At 44.8% G+C, this 18,317-nt stretch overlaps 1 protein-coding gene across 2 annotated transcripts in view; it reads left to right on the forward strand.

Annotated features, from left to right (window-relative positions):
- The window catches only part of LOC137305654 (cytohesin-3-like), a 92,315-nt gene that overhangs the window by 59,502 nt on the left and 14,496 nt on the right, over nt 1-18,317 (forward strand). The window contains exons 1-4 of one of the 2 annotated variants that reach the window (XM_067974543.1): nt 3,712-3,883; nt 6,744-6,826; nt 9,020-9,084; nt 11,444-11,513. In XM_067974543.1, the coding sequence (XP_067830644.1) occupies nt 3,877-3,883; nt 6,744-6,826; nt 9,020-9,084; nt 11,444-11,513 (225 nt within the window). In that variant the 5' untranslated portion in view covers nt 3,712-3,876. Of the gene's footprint in view, nt 1-3,711; nt 3,884-6,743; nt 6,827-9,019; nt 9,085-11,443; nt 11,514-18,317 lie in introns of those variants that run through there. The other variant, XM_067974542.1, reaches the window with a different exon arrangement.

Raw genomic sequence — 18,317 nt, forward strand, 5'->3', positions numbered from 1 at the left:
GAGTGTTCTTCACCACTGAGGCTCCCTATCAAGGGGGGGCATCGTTGTCACTGAATTGCATTCAAATAAAATAAACGTTTACTGTTGTATGGTGCCTTTCTCACCTCAAAATGTTTCAAAATGTTTCGCCCAATGAAGTGGGCAGCGAATATTATGTAGATCAATGCATCAGCCATTGTGCACTGGCAACATAGGCACATTGGAACAGGAGGAGGCCATTCAGCCCCTTGAGCCTGTTCCGTCCATTGAATGAGATCATGGGTGATCTGTATCCTAATTCCATTTACCCGCTTTGACTCCATATCCCTTAATTCCCTTGGCCTAGCAAAAATCTATCGATTTCAGATTTTAAATTATTAATTGAGCTAGCATCTACTGCTTTTTGTGAGAGTTCCACACTTCTTCCACCCTTTGTGTGAAGAAGTGTTTCCTAACTTCACTCCTGAATGGCCTCGCTCTGATTTTAAGGTTATGCCCCCTTGTCCTAGACTCCCCCACCAGCCGAAAAAGTTTCTTTCTATCTACCCCATCAATTCCTTTCAAAATCCTAAAAACCTCAATCAAGTCCCCCCTTAACCTTCCATATTCCAAGGAATACAAGCCTAGTTTATGTAACCTCTCCTCATAATCTAACCCTTGGAGTCCTGGTAACGTTCTGGTGAATGTAATTGACCTCAGTGCCCCTGAACTCGTGAGGCCAAAACAAACTGAAGTTCCTGCTTTGGGTTATCGTCAGTGACCTGTGCAGAAGGAAAGAAAGAATGTGCATTTATATTTGATCAGCAAGAGAGTCAAAGGATATGGGGAAAGGGCGGGAAAGTGGAGTTGAGTTAAAAATCAGATCAGCCATGATCTCATTAAATGGCGGAGCAGGCTCGAGGGGCCAAATGGCCTACTCCTGCTCCTATCTCTTATGGTCTTATGGTCTTATATAGTGCCTATCACAACTCAGGACGTCCCAAAGCACTTTACAGCCAAAGAAGTACTTTTTGAAGTGTACTGTTGTAATGTTGAAAACGCAGGAGCCAATTTGCGCACAGCAAGCTCCCACAAACAGCAATGTGATAATGACCAGATAATGTTTTTTTTAGTGATGTTGGTTGAGGGATAAATACTGACCAGGACACCGGGGAGAACTCCCCTGCTCTTCTTTGAAATAGTGCCATGGGCAGATGGGGCCTCTGTTTAACGTCTCACCTGAAAGACGGCACTTCCGACAGTGCAGCACTCCCCCAGTACCGCACTGGGAAAGTCAGCCTAGATTGTGTAATACAGATTTGGGTAAACGCAACTCATTTCTTAGAGGGCACAAGTCCATTGTAACGCAGTGCCCATAGCATGGAACAAGTTGCCAGTTTAATTACCTTATCTCCCAATTTCAGGTGTAGTACAGGGATGGCACGATGGCATTGCACAGCGGAAGGCTCCCTTCTGAGTTTCGATTAAATCGCCTTGTTGAAGGAGTGGGACTATTGTGTATCTAACCCACACTGTTTACAAATTAAAACAAAATGGTGAAGAGCAACAGACATGTCAATCCTTACTTACCCACTAGATGCTCGAACTCATACACCCCCCACCCACTGACCACTAATCACTAAGAACGCTAACTCCAGAATAAAAAAACCTGGAAGCAATTCTGGAAATTCTGGGAAAATCGTCCCCGACTCCCTAAGATAATCAAACGAGCTTCAGGACATCATAGTTACGCATGATGCATCTTTAGTCAAGCTTAATTAACCCCCATCCCCTCTCCCCCTGAAACACCCCCATGTCCTCTTCTCTACTCTTTGACGCTGACTTTGTGTGCATTCCATTTCCCAACACTGACCTTACTCACCAAAACGAGGGGAACTTTTACAATCTATTTATTAGAACAACATTGTTATCTGGAAGCTTTTTATAGGGTGCGTCGCCTGAGTTATAAATGGAGGTGCATGCAACATCATGATAAATAATGAACAACAACACAAAGTCCAATGTATCTCCCAAGGTTGCAAGTTGGAGGATTGCAGTACATCCCTTTTCTGGAACAAGGACTTGTCACCAACTAGAACTAAAATCAAGGCTCTACAGCCCGAGGTTGGCATCTCTTTAAAAGAGGGTTTTCTTTTTAATTGCACAAGAGACGGTGCCAGTTTCCGCTGTCATTTTCCCTGTCATGCTTTAATAAGGCTGCTTCCTGTCATGCAAATGGTGCAGGGTTAGTTCTGAGTGGGAATGGGGAATGGGGAATTGGAGTGATTCACAAATCATCAGTTTTCGAAGTGAGTTCCTCCTGAACGCACTGAGTAAACAGCTGTTTCCTTTTTCACCGAGGCTAAGAAAAGCAGACGTTGCTTAACTGAGTCAGTGCCAGTCCGTCAGAGGAGTGAACAAGTCCCAACATTCGTTATTAGTGACTGTTCACAACTGGATTTTCTTTTTTTTGTAAAGGATGAATGTGCATTTGTATAGCAGCTTTCACATCCTCAGTGCTTCACAGCCAATGAATTATTTTTGAAGTGCAGTCACTGTTGTAATGTGAGGTAATGTGCCAGGCAATTTGTGCACAGCAAGGACCTGCAAATGGCAAAGAGGTAAATGACCGGATAATCTGTTTTTGGTGGTGTTGGTTGGGGGATGACTGATGGTCGGACACCGGGAGAACTCCCCAGCTCTTTCTCAAATAATGCCATGGCATCTTTTACATTAATCTGCGAAAGCAGATGGGGCTTCAGTTTAACATCTCACCTGAAAGACAGCACCTCCAACAGTGCAGCGCTCCCTCAGTATTGCACTGGAGCGTCAGGCTAGATTGTGTGGAAATACATCGAAGCTACAACATGGGAACAGGCCATTTGGATCAACCAGTCCTTGTCGGCCTTGACCTTCCAAATAGTTCCAATCACATTTACCCAGCCTGTTCCTTCAACCCCTTTTCCTTTATCCACCTATCAAACTAATCTTGAATGTTGTCATAGTTACTGCCTCAACCACTAGCTCTGGAAGGGTCTGGAGCGGGGCTTGAACCAACAATCTTCTGACTCAGAGGTGCCTGTGCTATTCACTGAATCAAGGCTGACACCAATTTGTTTTGCATTGTATTTTGCGCTTGTCAAGGTGAGGAACGTCACTGTAGGTGAATGGGAATCGTAGGCAGCGTCCAGCACTTCAAGTGAAGCAGAGCACAGATTAGATGAGGAGTACAGCTCCAAGAAGGAAAGAGGGACAATCTGAGGATAAGTTTGCCTCAGGTTGTTACCTTAGCTGTGAGTTCAAGGGCAGCACTAGCAAATGGCTCAGCCGGTCAATGGATAGGGGGAGGCGGGGGCGCGAGGAAGGAGAGGGAAGGAAAATAAACATTATTAAAAATTAAAGTGGATGAAGGGCTGAGGCCCAGAATGCAGGAGAGCACCAAGCTTGAACGAAGACGAGGTACATCAAGAAGTAGTCATTAGGTGACTCAAACCTTTAGTTTTAGAAGCCTGGAGGTCATAGGAAGAACTTGAGGGAAAACAGAGTTGCGCAGTTCTGAGGTCTTGAGAAGGAACAAGTTACAGTAGGGGAGAATGAGCTCATATGCCCTCAGTGCCTTCACCTCACCTCACAGCCCGAGGGTTAAACACGAAGCTTGATTCTGATTAATAAAGGATGCTTCAGTTCCAGGAACTGACTGTGGACGAGGTTACAGGGGGAGGGTTTATGTACTGTTCAGGTTTTCAGATCATAGAACCACCAGTCTTGATCACAGGAAGCATCCATTCTTCATTTAACGATTGTTTCTTGGGGATACAATTCAAAAGGGCTGTTGTGATCAGAATTTGTCGCTGGGCTGGATATTATACGTGTGTTCAGTTATGAACATTTCCTGGACTGCATCTTGGATATTCTGATATGCTCAGTGAGTTCCCTGTTGGTTATTTTGTTTCAGCAACTAAGTACATGCAGACAACAATTATTGAAATGATGTTAAATTTCAGCTGACTATTATAAAAAGCTGTGACCAGTGTTCCCTTTAAGGGATTTTTGTAGTCACCTTTGAGGCTAAATGTTAATCAATTAACTAGCCTGTGTGACGGGTCCCTCCCCTGTTCAGCTCCCCTCAGAGTGCTGTTCTGTTGTTGTGTTTATTCAGGTACAAAGGTGTCAGTAGAAAGACAGTGAACTTGAGAGGAAAGTGCTGATAGGGACTGTTTGCAGAAACATTTAAAACCTTTTTTACAGTGTCAATTAGAAAATATATGCCACAGGCTTCTCTTCTTTGGTAAAGTCTGTAGTGTCAGCAGTCAACTTTAGACAAATGTTAGGAATGAGATTTACGCTCAAAAGGAGGGAGAGTGATTGCAACTCCCTGGAGCTGTGCTTGTTCCTAACGGTGAGATTCATTAAGTTGTCAACCGAGATGAGGGAGCCTAACTCCAAATGAATGAGAGGCCTGTGTGTTACCACAGTGTCATTGAGCGCAAGTTACTCCTCTTACCAGAACAAGCTCTGGCAAACCTTGCAAAGTGCCTTTCTTTCATCAGTAGCAAAAGTTAAACATGTCTGTTCTTTATCAAAGAATCATACAGCGCAGAAGGAGGCCATTCAGCCCATCGGGCCTGTGCCGGCTCTTTGAAAGAGCTATCCAATTAGTCCCAATCCCCCCTGCTCTTTCCCCATAGCCCTGCAGTTTTACCTTTTCAAGTATTTATCCAATTCCCTTTTGAAAGTTACTATTGAATCTGCTTCCACCGCCCTTTCAGGCAGCGCATTCCAGATCATCACAACTCGCTGCGTAAAAAAAATTCTCCTCCCCTCTGGTTCTTTTACCAATTATCTTAAATCTGTGTCCTCTGGTTACCAACCCTCCTGCCAGTGGAAACAATTTCTCCTTATCCACTCTATCAAAACCCCTTATAATTTTGAACACCTCTATTAAATCTCCCCTTAACCTTCTCTGCTCTAAGGAGAACAACCCCAGCTTCTCCAGTCTCTCCACGTAACTCAAGTCCCTCATCCCTGGCACCATTCTGGTAAATCTCCTCTGCACCCTCTCTAATTTCAGATGAGATGTTAAACCGAGGCCCCGTCTGCCCTCTCAGTTGGACATAAAAGATCCTGTGACACTATTTCAAAGAAGAGCAAGGGAGTTCTCCCCGGTGTCCTGGCCAATATTTATCCCTCAACCAACATCATTAAAATAGATTATTTGGTCATTATCACGTTGCTGTTTGTGGGATCTTGCTGTGCACAAATTGGCTGCTGCGTTTCCCACATTACAACAGTGACTACACTTCAAAAAAGTGCTTAATTAGCTGTAGAGCGCTTTGGCACATCCTGAGGTCGCGAAAGTCGTATATAAAAGCAAGCTCGCTCCTTATGTGTCGAGCCTCTAAAGTGGGATTGCATTGCTCCAGTTGGTTGTGTACAGAAATCCAGATAAATAACTCGCAAGAGTCATCAGCCACCTGGTGCCTGAATGCAATTAGATTTCACTGTACGCATGAGTTTGACAGGAAATGTTTTATCAAGTCCTTTAGAAAGTATTATCCACTATTTCCACACTTACAGTGCAACACTCGGGTGTCAGCTTTGGCTCAGAGGTATTACTCTCGCTGGGACTTCAGCACATAATCCAGGCTGACACTCCAGTGCAGTACTGAGGGAGTGCTACAGTGTCAGAGGTGCCGTCTTTCAGCTGTGATGTTAAATCGAGGCCCCGTCTGCCCTCTCAGGTGGACACAAAAGATCCCATGGTGTTATTTCGAGGAAGAGCTGGGGAGTCCTCCCCGGTGTCCTGGCCAATATTTATCCCTTAACTGATGCCGAAAGCAGATGGTCTGGTTATTTATTTCATGGGTGTTTGTGGGACCTTGTGTGAACAATTTGGCTGCCGTGTTTACATTACAACAGTGACTAGACTTCAAAAAGTACATAACTGGTTATAAAGTGCTTTGGGAGGTACAGAGGTGCAAAAGGTGCTATATAAAGGCAAGTTCTGTCTTTCTTTTCTTTCGCTATGTCAGAAGGTCTTGGTTCAAGCCCCAGTTCCAATGACTGGAGCATGTACTCCAGGCTCATACTTCAGTGCAGTACTGAGGGGGCTCTGTCTTTTGGCTGAGACATTAAACTAAGACCCCCTGTGCCCTCTCAGGTGGACCTAAAAGATTCCATGGCACTATCCAAAGAAGAGCAGTAATAAGTCCTGGGCTACATTTATCCCTCAATCGGCATCACTATCTCCGTAACCTCCTCCAGCCCTACAATCCTCCGAGATCTCCTCGTTCCTCCAATTCTGGCCTCTTACGCATCCCCGATTTCCTTCACCCCACCATTGGCGGCTGTGCCTTCAGCTACCTGGGCCCTAAGCTCTGGGATTCCATTCCTAAACCTCTCCACCTCTCTCTCCTCCTTTAAGATGCTCCTTAAAACCTACCTCTTTGACCAAACTTTTGGTCACCTGTCTCCTTATGTGGCTCAGTATCAATTTTTTGCCTAATAATGCTCCTGTGAAGCGCCTTGGGATGTTTTATTACGTTTAAGGCGCTATATAAATGCAAGTTGATGTTGTAAAAAAACACAGATCACTGGGAAGACTTACTCTGCTCAGTGGTTTTACTTGCAAACCCATCATTGCTGAGTTTAATGCGGCTGGTTTTATAGTTGACGTTGTATTTGCGGAAGACACATCTTGTATTTGTAATCACGTAAGTCTAGCAATTAAAGAAAAATTCCTTGCAGATAAAATAATACTGTGCTGCCTTGCTTCTCCCTCTCAGGACTTTCAGACCTCTCCTCACAAGAACAGGAAGAGTTCCAGAGTGTCCGTCTGCATAAAAAGGAACTACTGGACGACATTGAGGTATGATGAAAAAAAAAATACATTACAAGAGCATTGTGCAGAGTATAAAACCCTCCCTCTGGGGCACCATATTGAAATATATATTACATGCCATTGATGATAAGATTTTACATATTAATTTAAATCAGGCCAACTTTAACGTCCTTTAGTTTCCTGTTTGGACTTTAGAATATTTTCATTTGAGCGCTGACTGTCTTAGCACACATAATTGGCTTTGAAGTGTAGAGTCCTCCAGTGACAAGAACGTAGCTTAATGTGCACAGTTGAATTGTACAGATAGTGAAACTCCCGCTGGCAATGACTGCATCCTTACTGATGCTAATTCCCTCCCACCAGCCAGCAGGATAACCCCTCCCAGCCAATTCCCCAATGATATAATCGGCACCCGCTGTTGAAATAAAATTCTTTTCAAAAGAGACTGAAACGCTCCTGTTACATTACATATTACATATTGACAGATCAGAAGCAGGTCATTCGGCCCAACTGGTCTGTGTCGGTGGTTATGCTCCACACGAGCCATCTCCGACCCTGCTCCACCTAATTCTATCTGCATATCCTTCTATTCCTTTCTCCCTCATGTGTTTATCTAGTTTCCCCCTAAATGCATCTATGCTGTTTGCCTCAACTACCCCATGTGGTTGTGAGTTCCACATTCTAACCACTCTCTGAGTAAAGAAGTTTCTCCTGAATTCTTTATTGGGTTTATTAGTGACTATCTAATATTTATGACCCTCAGAGAAGTTTCTAGACTTCAGTCAGCTGATGGAGGTCACTGGCAATTATATTGTTCTCTTTCGTGATGACACCACTGATTACAGAGTTGCTCGCCACCCACTTGAAAGGGAAGTGTTGACCAAATCACTGTGGACAAATATGTAGATACAGGATAGTTGGCCATCCAGCTCATTTCTCTCGAATCACAGCATCTGACAAATGAGCCCAAGTTTTCAGCAGAATTCACTTCCGTATGCTAGATTTTCCAGCTATTTCCACTGCCTGGTTGCTTTCTTAGCTGAAGGAGATGGATGTTTGAAGCTGCTCCCCTTATAGAATAGAGATTGGTACAGCAGGCTTCTACAAAACTTATGTGTGGCCGGTGATGGAATATTAAGCAGGGAAAACCCATCAGTACAAACCAAAACCATTAAAACAATTGACTTTGATGAGATGAGACTAGTTTGCTCTCAGCCAACGTCTACAATCTGCAGCACTGGGGAGAGTAATTGACTTGGTAGTCTCAGTCTTGACGATGACATACCATTGGTCCTCCAAGTCTACCTGGAACTATCTGCAGTAGTTAGGTTTCTGTTTATCTCGATGGGGAGCTAATCATGATATAGGTTGTAGTGTCATCGATAAAGAACAAACTGACCTTTGATAACAAGCACCAGGACATAGATGAAGATACAGAAAGGGCCCAGGTGCATTTCATGAAGGGATCACTGTGTAGGCGTCGTGCTTAGAAGCCTTGTATCTATTTATCGAGACTGCACCTTCTGAGGGAGTCATGTATCCAGTTCAACTAGTCACCAGATATGCCAAAAAACGGACAGGCTGCACTGGGACCATCAAGAGAATCAATCCATTCCTAGATCATCAGGTTGGGAATATAATCTATTGATCCTCCGCAAGATCATGGGTGAAGCGGTATCGCAAGGATTATAAATCCTTAAATCAAAACTGCGCATTCATATCAATAAGATAGACTTGCTGCAACTGCACATCAATGTTCTGCATCTGTCTGTATGGTACATGAATGGAAAAGCTTCAGACATTGCCTCTCCCGCTGGTGGCACTCTCTCCCAGTGTCATCACCTGGAACTCTACCCCTGGTCTGAAGATATTTATCGCCAAGTTAACCTCACCTACTGAACCCAGCTTGCCCTTTGACTCGCCTGGGAAAAACTCCCCAGTTGCACAATGCCTCATAGTAAAAATCGGACGATTCTTAGGCGCATAGGACACGAGGAGGCCATTCAGCCCCTCAAGCCTGTTCCGCCATTCAGTTAGACCATGGCTGATCTGTACTTCCACTCCATTTAACTTCCCTGGCTCTATAATCCCTTGATACCCTTACCTAACAAAAATAACCCATAGGGGATATTTATAGAAAGAAAAGTATTCTGTCTGAATCCAGCCCTGGCTGGTTTTCCTGTCAGGTTTTCTATCCTAACTGACTATTTCCTTTTGCAGAGGCTGAAGATGGAAATTGCAGAAGTTGTCGCTGAGCTTGAGAACTTCAATTACACAGAGGACAGGTGAGAAGAGGACAATTTGACCTTACCCAGAACGTCTGGGATTCCAGATCACCATAGTTACAAATGCGAAGGGTCCCCTAAACTTCCATTAAGATGCAATATCTCCATGTTGGAGCACATTACAAACATAGGAACATAGGAATTGCTAGATGATGAAAGACCCAAGGTCCATCTAATTCGCCTTCTACAGTCCTGGTAGTCGCATGATACATCAATAATGGAGTTGACTAATCATAGCAATTAATCTCTATCAATTAGTCTACAACAGAGCCAGACATGAGGTGAGGAAATCCCCCAGTGGTTGGAGAGCTTCGGAAACCACAGGTCCAAAGTTACCTGTTCTCCCCAAGCATGCTACACTCACCACATGTCATGTCTCAAATTACTCATACACTGTTTCCCAGAATGTTATTTTGTACCTCTTGTGTACACGGGCATTGTGTCAAAGTGGAATTGGACCCAATGGTGGGAGGTGCATGAACAACACATGCCTACGGTGCTTGTATTAGCGTCATCGGGCTCCGACTGCAATTTTAACTCAGGCCTGAGCAGGGACGGCCCCGTGGCTGCCTGCCGGGCTGAACAGAGTCAGGACCTACTGGGAAGATGAAGAGGCCCAAACAGGCAAGTTCTTTACCACTCCTGCTCCTCCGGTCCCCGAAAGGAATGTTTAGGCCTCCCCTCCCCCAGGACACCCCCCACTTCCCCTCTCACGAGACCCTCCCAGAACCACCTTCCCCACATTTCCGTGAGTGCCAGAGTGGGCATCCCGATTTTCCAGAGGCCGCTTCCCGCCCACTTCCCTGTAAATGGCATGGGTTTCACTGGGTGTAACGGACTGGACAAACTCTGTCACTGCTGCGAATGGGAGCATCACTCGAAAGCAATGCAGTGATATTTTAATCATACCTTGACTTTTTGACAACATAAATACCTCCCGGATTTACAAATAAAGTTGCAGAATCAATGCCAATAATTTTCCAATCGTAACAATTCATCTTTAATTCCATAGTTTGCAGGGAGGTAAAGCACCTGACTCTCCATATGCCCAGTAAATCTTTTGCCGTTTACAGTAGACCGATGAATTAGTTTGCAGCCATTTGCACAATTGCAGGCTTCAATGATATAGAAAAGGTGTTGAAAGGTACATCCAACAGACAAATAGTAAAAGTGTTATTCTATTTTTAGTGTGTTTCGAAGTCGAGGTAATTTCCTCCCCAGCTCAGTAAATTGTATATTTAAAGGGACATGGTTGTCATTGTGACCGTATCTCATTTTAGAGCAGTGTGAACCCTCAGCACGTTGTGATATTCCTGGCCCCATCTATCTCTCTGGCCAAACTAAGCTCTACACATGCACGCACCAAAAGAGGTTCCTTTCTCAGTGTTCAATGACGCTTAAATTTAATGTTACAGACCTGGACCAGGCAGATTTACATAACCGCCTGGTAAACAGCCTGGAACAACTCTCACAGGATGTTTATATTTGAATTGAAAAGTTTGGACATCAGGCACAGACAAACCAACTAAAATCTGTAGCAATTGTGTGAAGTTTAGATGAGAGATAGGTCTCGATTTGAACTCCGGGTGGGTTTGGGGTGGTTGTGTGGCAAGGTGAGTTGGAGGGTCACCCAATGCTGCAGGAATCAGGCATGGGCTAGTTTAACTCCCGGGCCTCATTAACACGCCACCAATTGCAGTCGGGAAGTGGGCGGGAAGCGGCCTCTGGAAAATCGGGATGCCCACTCTGGCACTCACGGAAATTTTGGGGAAGGTGGTTCTGGGAGGGTCTCGTGAGAGGGGAAATGGGGGGGTGTCCCGGGGGAGGGGAGGCCTAAACATTCCTTTCGGGGACCGGAGGAGCAGGAGTGGTAAAGAACTTGCCTGTTTGGGCCTCTTCATCTTCCCAGTAGGTCCTGACTCTGTTCAGCCTGGCAGGCAGCCACGGGGCCGTCCCTGCTCAGGCCTGAGTTAAAATTGCAGTCGGAGCCCGATGACGCCATTGGATCCCGACCTACATATTTAAAGAAGGATCCTACCGGCTTAGGGCGGGTGATTTCGTCGTCCGAACAGAAGCCGGTGTAAAATTCGCGATTGCACAGGAACTGGGCTGCTCGAGGGTGAATAAATAACTTGGGCGATTTTAACTGCCCACCTGCCCAGATTCTACCGGGTGAGTGGAGTTAAAATCATCCACACAACGTCTGCGAGTGAAGCTGATTTTGAAATGTGTGAAGAAAAAAAAAACATGCTTAATGTTAGACAAAAATTTTTGTCCTGGTTTCAGGGGTCCTGATTCATAGTCAAGTTGAATGTTAAATGTTTCCCATTTTAAAGTGTTTTCCTCTATTTTAATTTAGCAGCAAAATTGCTGAAAGGAACAAACAAATGACAATGGGAAAAAAGAAATTCAATATGGATCCCAAAAAGGTATCAATTATTTCCTCCTTCTTTCCATTGGTGGTCTTCCATATCCCATCTCTCTCCGGCAACAATTATTTCCTTATCTCATTCTAAGCTAATTTATTTCTTTATCCTTTCTCTTTCAGTGCAGCCTTTAATTTCGCTCTTCTCTCATTTCCTGCTGTCATGTTCGTTTCTACTGCTAAAGATATCAATATTCAAGGACTTTATTCTCAGTGATTACATTCCTTCCTTTCAATTTTTGCCCCATCACGTTCTCCCATCTTCTCCTGTCTGCTGAGGATTGACTAGACGTAGAGTAAGTTGCTCCTGGTTGCTCTGTCTTTCCTGTGGGGAAGTCCATAGTCTCCTCCTTGAACCATCTCAACAACAACTTGCATTTATATAGCGCCTTGAACGTAGTAAAACGTCCCAAGGCACTTCACAAGAGCGTTAACAGACAAAATTTGAACTGAGCCACATATTAGGACAGGTGACCAAAAGCTTGGTCAAAGTGATAGGTTTTAAGGAGCGTCTTAAAGGAGGAGAGGGAGGTGACGAGGCCCGGAGAGGTTTAGGGAGGGAATTCCAAAGCTTAGGGCCGAGGCAGGCTGAAGGCACGGCCGCCAATGGTGGAGCGATTAAAATCAGGGGATGCGCAAGAGGCCGGAATTGGAGGAGCGCAGAGATCTCGGAGGGTTGTAGGGCTGGAGGAGGTTGCAGAGATAGGGAGGGGTGAGGCCATGGAGGGATTTGAACACAAGGATGAGAATTTTAAAATCGAGGCATTGCCAGACTGGGGGGCAATGTAGGTCAGCGATCACAGTGGGTGATGGGTGAACGGGACTTGGTGCGAGTTTTGGATGAGCTCAAGTTTATAAGGCTGAGATTGGGAACTCACCATTGAGGGGAATCGCTCACACCTACCATCTGGCATTGGCACACCAAAGTAGCACACCTCTGCAGTATCCTGTGACATGTATTTCTTTTACATTGTCTCATGAAAGAAATGATAGAGTAGATTATGCTACAATACTTAAAGAACAGACTTTTTCCAACATTGAATCCAATGTCAATATGATTTTCCTTTCCTGATTGTAACATTATTACTTTTGCACATTTATAAGCTGAAACGGATGTGTCTCGTAACAAAATGTAGGTAAAAGGAATAATATTAATCAAACAGTGACGTAGTGCTTAAAAATTAACAATAAACTAAGTGCTGGGAGATGGGTTCATGTCTGTCTCCATCTCCAGTCACCCACATGAATGAGTTGTGAGTCACAAACGTCCTGCCCATGAGGAGGAGATAGGCAGAGGAAACTGGGAGGATTGTCATCTCCAGGCCATTGTCACCCACTATACTCACATGGGCGTCAGCTGTGGCTCAGTGGGTAGCTTACTCACCTCTCAGTCTGAAGGTCATGGTTTCAAGTCCCACTCCAGAGACTTGAGCACATAATTCAGGCTGATGCTCCAGGTGCAGTACTGAGGGAGTGCTGCACTGTTGGTGGTGTCGACTTCTGGATGAGACATTAAACCCCGTCTACCCTCTCAGGTGGATGAAACAGATCCTATGGCACTATTTTGAAGAAGAGCAGGGGAGTTCTCCCCAGTGTCCTGGTCAATATTTATCCATCAACCAACATCACTAAAATAGATTATTTGGTCATTTATCACCAAAATTGTGTTTGTGGGACTTTACTGTGAGCAAATTGGCTGCCGTGTTTTCTACATTACAATCGTGACTACATTTCAAAATACTTCATTGGCTGTGAAGCACTTTGGGATATCCTGCGGTCGTGAAAGGCGCTATATAAATGCAAGTCTTTCTTTTCCTTTGTTTCTTTTACAATGGCCCACTTCAGTGACTCAGCATGTTGCTGCAGGAAGCCATCCTGCCACAGAGAAGCAACACCAAACCACAACAACAAAAACTTGCATTTATATAGCACCTTTTACGTTGTAAAACATCCCAAAGCGCTTCACAGGAGCGTTCGCAAACAAAATTTGACACCGAGCCACAGCCCGAGGGTTTTGGATGAGCTCAAGTTTATGGAGGGTGGAAGATGGGAGGCCGGCCAGGAGAGCATTGGAATAGTCCAGTCTGGAGGTAACAAAAGCATTGGACGTGGGTTTCAGCAGCAGATGAGCTGAGGGAGGGGTGGAGACAGGTGATGTTACAGAGGTGGAAGTAGGCGGTCTTGGTGATGGAGCGGATATGTGGTTGGAAGCTCATCTCAGGGTCAAATAGGACGCCAAGGTTGTGAACGGTCTGGTTCAGCCTCAGACAGTGGCCAGGGAGAGGGATGGAGTCGGTGGCGAGGGAACAGAGTTTGCAGTGGGGACCAAAGACAATGGCTTCGGTCTTCCCAATATTTAGTTGGAGGAAATTTTTGCTCATCCAGTACTGGATGTCGGACAAGCAGTGTGACAAATGAGAGATAGTGGAGGGGTCGAGGGAGGTGGTGGTGAGGTAGTGCTGAGTATCGTCAGCGTCAATGTGGAGTCTGACATTGTGTTTTTGGATGATGTCGCTGAGCGGCAGCATGTACATGAGAAATAGGAGGGGGTCAAGGATAGGCCCTAGGGGGACTCCAGAGGTAACTGTGTAGGAGTGGGAAGAGAAGCCATTACAGGTGATTCTCTGGCTATGACTGGATAGCTAAGAATGGAACCAGGCGAGCACAGTCCCACCCAGCTGGACAATGGAGGAGAGAGGTTGGAGGAGGAAGGTGTGGTCAACCATGTCAAAGGCTGCAGACAAGTCGAGAAGGATGAGGAGGGATAGTTTACCATCATCACAGTTACATAGAATGTCATTTGATAAGGGCCGTTTCAGTACTGTGGAAGATTTCCTGAAGTACTGCCAGATTTTCCTCGTGGTCAGTTTTAGCTTTCAGCCACAGCTCTTCTTCAAAATAGCGCCATGGGATCTTTTACATCCGTCTGAGAGGGCAGATGGGGCTTCGGTTTAATGTCTCATCTGAAAGACGGCAGCTCCGAGAGTGCAGCACTCCCTCAGTACTGCACTGGGAGTGTCGGCCTGGATCAGGGCTCTGGAGCAGGAACACTTCAACTTGAGAAAAGGTCTTCAAGATAACAAAGGGAACTGACAAAGTTGACCCAGGCAAATTGTCTGCTCTGGTACTCTCACCTCACCTCTGGAATTCAGATCTTTTGTCCATGTTTGGACCAAGGCTATAATGAGGTCTGGAGCCGAGAGGTCCTGGCAGAACCCAAACTGAGCATCGGTGAGCAGGTTATTGGTGAGTAAGCACTATGGGACACAAGTTAAACATTAGATTAGGTGTGAGAAGGGATGTCAGGCAGAACGTTTTTCACTGAAAGGTTAATAGAGCTGCAGAATAAGCTATCAGAGAAGGCAATGGATTCGAAAGGCAATTAGATGAGTTTTTGGAATGAGGAGATTGAAGGATGTGGTGGGCAGATGAGACCGATGTAGTAAAATAGTCATGGACCTCTTAAGCCTCTTCCTCCTCCTAAAATATGTTTATGTTCCTATGCTCTCCAGTTGGATATTTTATGGCAAGGTCTATGAAGGACATTGCTGGTAGTGAAAGGGTTAATGCCTGGGCTGATGCAGTTTGAGTCATTGTCCTCAAATACACCTCGATTTCCTTTTGTAACACGCTCAGCTGCAATGACAGGAAATTGCATGAAATGCATTGCACAGCACTGCCCTGCTAAAATAACATGTCCTTCTCCATGACGGGGCTCGGAGGCTGGATTTGAAGAGTTTAAAGTATCTGAAAACCAACAAAGGGAAGAGTCCCTGCCCTCTAGTAGGACTTCCTTTTTTGGAAGGAGGACATCTCTTTTGTAAAGTTTTCTCTGCTGCCCCTTCTGGTCTTTCTATGCAATGAGGGTGGGCTCCGTTCTCTCAACCTCTCTGCTGCCGGGTGGGAGAGGACAGTTTACTTTGAATGAACAGTGCTGCCCCTGCATGTCTTGTTTCCGAATGTAAATCCATTATTTGTTATGGTGACCAGGTCTGAAGGGTCCTTACAGTATAAACAAAACAAGCACAAAAGTTCTCAACATGATCAGCCCTCACCTTGTTGAGTACATAGAGCAAACTTTCATGTCCGAGTTTTTCCATTTGGAAAGTTGTGGTTGCAAACTTCGCTTTTTAATATTGGTCCCGACCTTCACTCCTTCAAAATGGCTTCTTTGAGATGGTTTTGGCTGCGGACTGATGGCAGTCAATATAGGTTTGCCAAATCTCCAGGATTGCATTAAAAAAAATCTCTTTGAACCCTTTTGTTCATTAATTATAAAAATATCCGACATGCTACAAAAAAGGCTGTTGGACTGACAGTCAAGAATCATCCAATCGGGTAATAAAGAGTCTATTTGCTTTTTAATTGGTGTGGGAAGGTGGTGCGAGTTAGGCCACCAAGGGCGGGAGTGTGGGGGTGGGGCGGTTGGAGGCAGGACGACATTTGATGACATCTCCAGGAATATGTCCAACCAGAGTTGGAAACCTCAAGTCAATGGCATGTCTGAAATGATACGTTGTATGTCCTTCTGGTCATTGTGCCTTCCCCATACCCATAAATGGAATATGCCATCTATGTGTGATATTCTACTTAAGGCTCAGCCAGCAACTTGCAAAAATTTGCACACGGAGGGAATGGTAGTTGAGAAATGCTTCCAAACAAAGACTCTGTACATGGAAGCTCAATAATAGTGTCACCTTGTCCTTTATCTTAAGGGGATTCGAATTCAGAAGTGAGGAAGTGATGGTTCAGTTGTATCAAGCCTTGGTCAGGTCCCATCTGGAGTATTGCATTCATTTTTGGGCACCGAATCTTAGGGAAGGGGTACACCGAATCTTGGAAGGGGTACAGCGCAGATTCACCAAAATGAAACTAGGGCTTAAGGGGTTAAATTCTGAGGCCAGGTTGCATAAACTTGGCTTGTATTCCCTCGAGTTTAGAAGGTTGAGGGGTGATCTAATCAAAGGGTTTATAATGATAAAGGAATTCAATAGGGTGGATACAGTCAAAGTGTTTCCTCTGGGGCATAATCTTAAAATTAGAGCTAGGCCATTCAGGAGGGAAATCACTTTTTCACACAAAGGGTAGTGGAAATCAGGAAACCCCCCACCACACCGGCCCCCAAAAGATTGTGGATACTGGGAGAATTGAAATTTTCAAGACTGAGATCGATATATATTTGTTAGATAAGGATATCATCGGATATGGAGCAAGAGCGGGTAAATGGAGTTGAGACATGGATCAGCCTCGATCGAATAGAATGGAGAAATAGGCTAAAGGGGCTGAATGGCCTACTCCTGTTCCAATGTTTCATCATGGGTAGTGCATTCCCTAACAAGCTCAACTGAGGGATTGAAAAGGAAAACAGAATTTTTGGTTTCGTTGTGTGGTAGGAAAGGTTTTACTGTAGACTAATTCAAGTACATCCACCTGACTACTCTCAACAACAACTTGCATTTATATAGCGCCTTTAACGTAGTAAAACACCCCAAGGCGCTTCACAGGAGCGTAACCAGATGAAAATTTGACACCGAGCCAAAGAAGGAGACATTAAGACAAGTGACCAAACGTATGGTCAAAGAGGTAGGTTTTAAGCAGAGTTGTAAAGGAGGAGAGGCGGAGAGGTTTAGGGAGGGAATTCCAGATCTTAGGACCTAGACAGCTGAAGGCACGGCCGCCAATGATGGGGCGAAGGGAGTGGGGGATGCGCAAGAGGCCGGTGTTGGAGGAACGTAGAGTTCTCGGAAGGTTGTAGGGCTGCAGGAGGTTACAGAAATAAAGTATCCTTTAGATATTGGAAACCATTAATAAGTAGCTTGAAAAGGCTTTGGTAAATGTGTTTTTTTTCAAACTGAGGGCAGTCCAGATTGGGCTGAATTGAAATTGGAAAGGTCAAAATGTGGTGGTTTATTATTAATTTAGAGAATACCATGTTGCCGTTGAACGTCCTCGGTTTCTCAGGCTGTAGGTTAAGATGTAGAAAAAATGCAAAAACACCCAAATACAGCATTGCGCTCTTTGTAGAAACGTTTACAAGAGTTCAAATTAGCTGCAGAGAGCAGGTTGAATCACAGTATTCGAACACTCTTATTTAGTGCAGCTCATTGTGCAGGCAGTAACACTGAGAAACCACAGGAAGAGAACACTCATAGCAGATGCCAAAATCTATTTTAAAGATGGTGGGCTGATTAATTGTTATCAGTGTACCGTCTTACAAGTGGTGCCAAAGTCTTAGCAACGAACAAATCCCTTTTTGGTGGCGTAATGGGCTGTTGTTATTTTTTAAACTACGAACATACATACGAAAATGATGGGCAGGAATAGACCAGCTGGTCTATCAAGCCTGTGCCCCATTCATGGTGCCTGGAGCATCAAGACTAGACACTTCCTACCATGTAATCACCTGGGAGAGGTAAATAAAACACAAGGGAAAAAAACCTGGAAAATTCCTCTGAACCCCTCAGGCAATCGAAACCAGTCCAGGAGACCACATTGACTGTGCTTATGCTAACTGGTAAATTGCTTACCTTTTATAAGATGTGATCTTTACTCCAGCCAAGAACCAGTCCAGCTCTCTTCTGAAGGTGTGCAGAGTCAGCACCGACTGCACAAGCTGGCAACTTATTCCAAAGATCCACTACTATCTGGGAAAAGAAGAATCGCCTAATATCTAGCTGATTCCTGCTCTTGTGTAGCTTAAATGCACTGTCCCTGGTCCTCCCCAGTCTGTCAAACTGAAATAATCTATCAACAGGTTCGCAATTCAGCCCTTTCATTATTTTAATAGACCTCTATCAGGTCACCTCTA

Source organism: Heptranchias perlo, chromosome 40 (assembly GCF_035084215.1).
Source record: "Heptranchias perlo isolate sHepPer1 chromosome 40, sHepPer1.hap1, whole genome shotgun sequence".
Lineage (NCBI taxonomy): Eukaryota > Metazoa > Chordata > Chondrichthyes > Hexanchiformes > Hexanchidae > Heptranchias > Heptranchias perlo.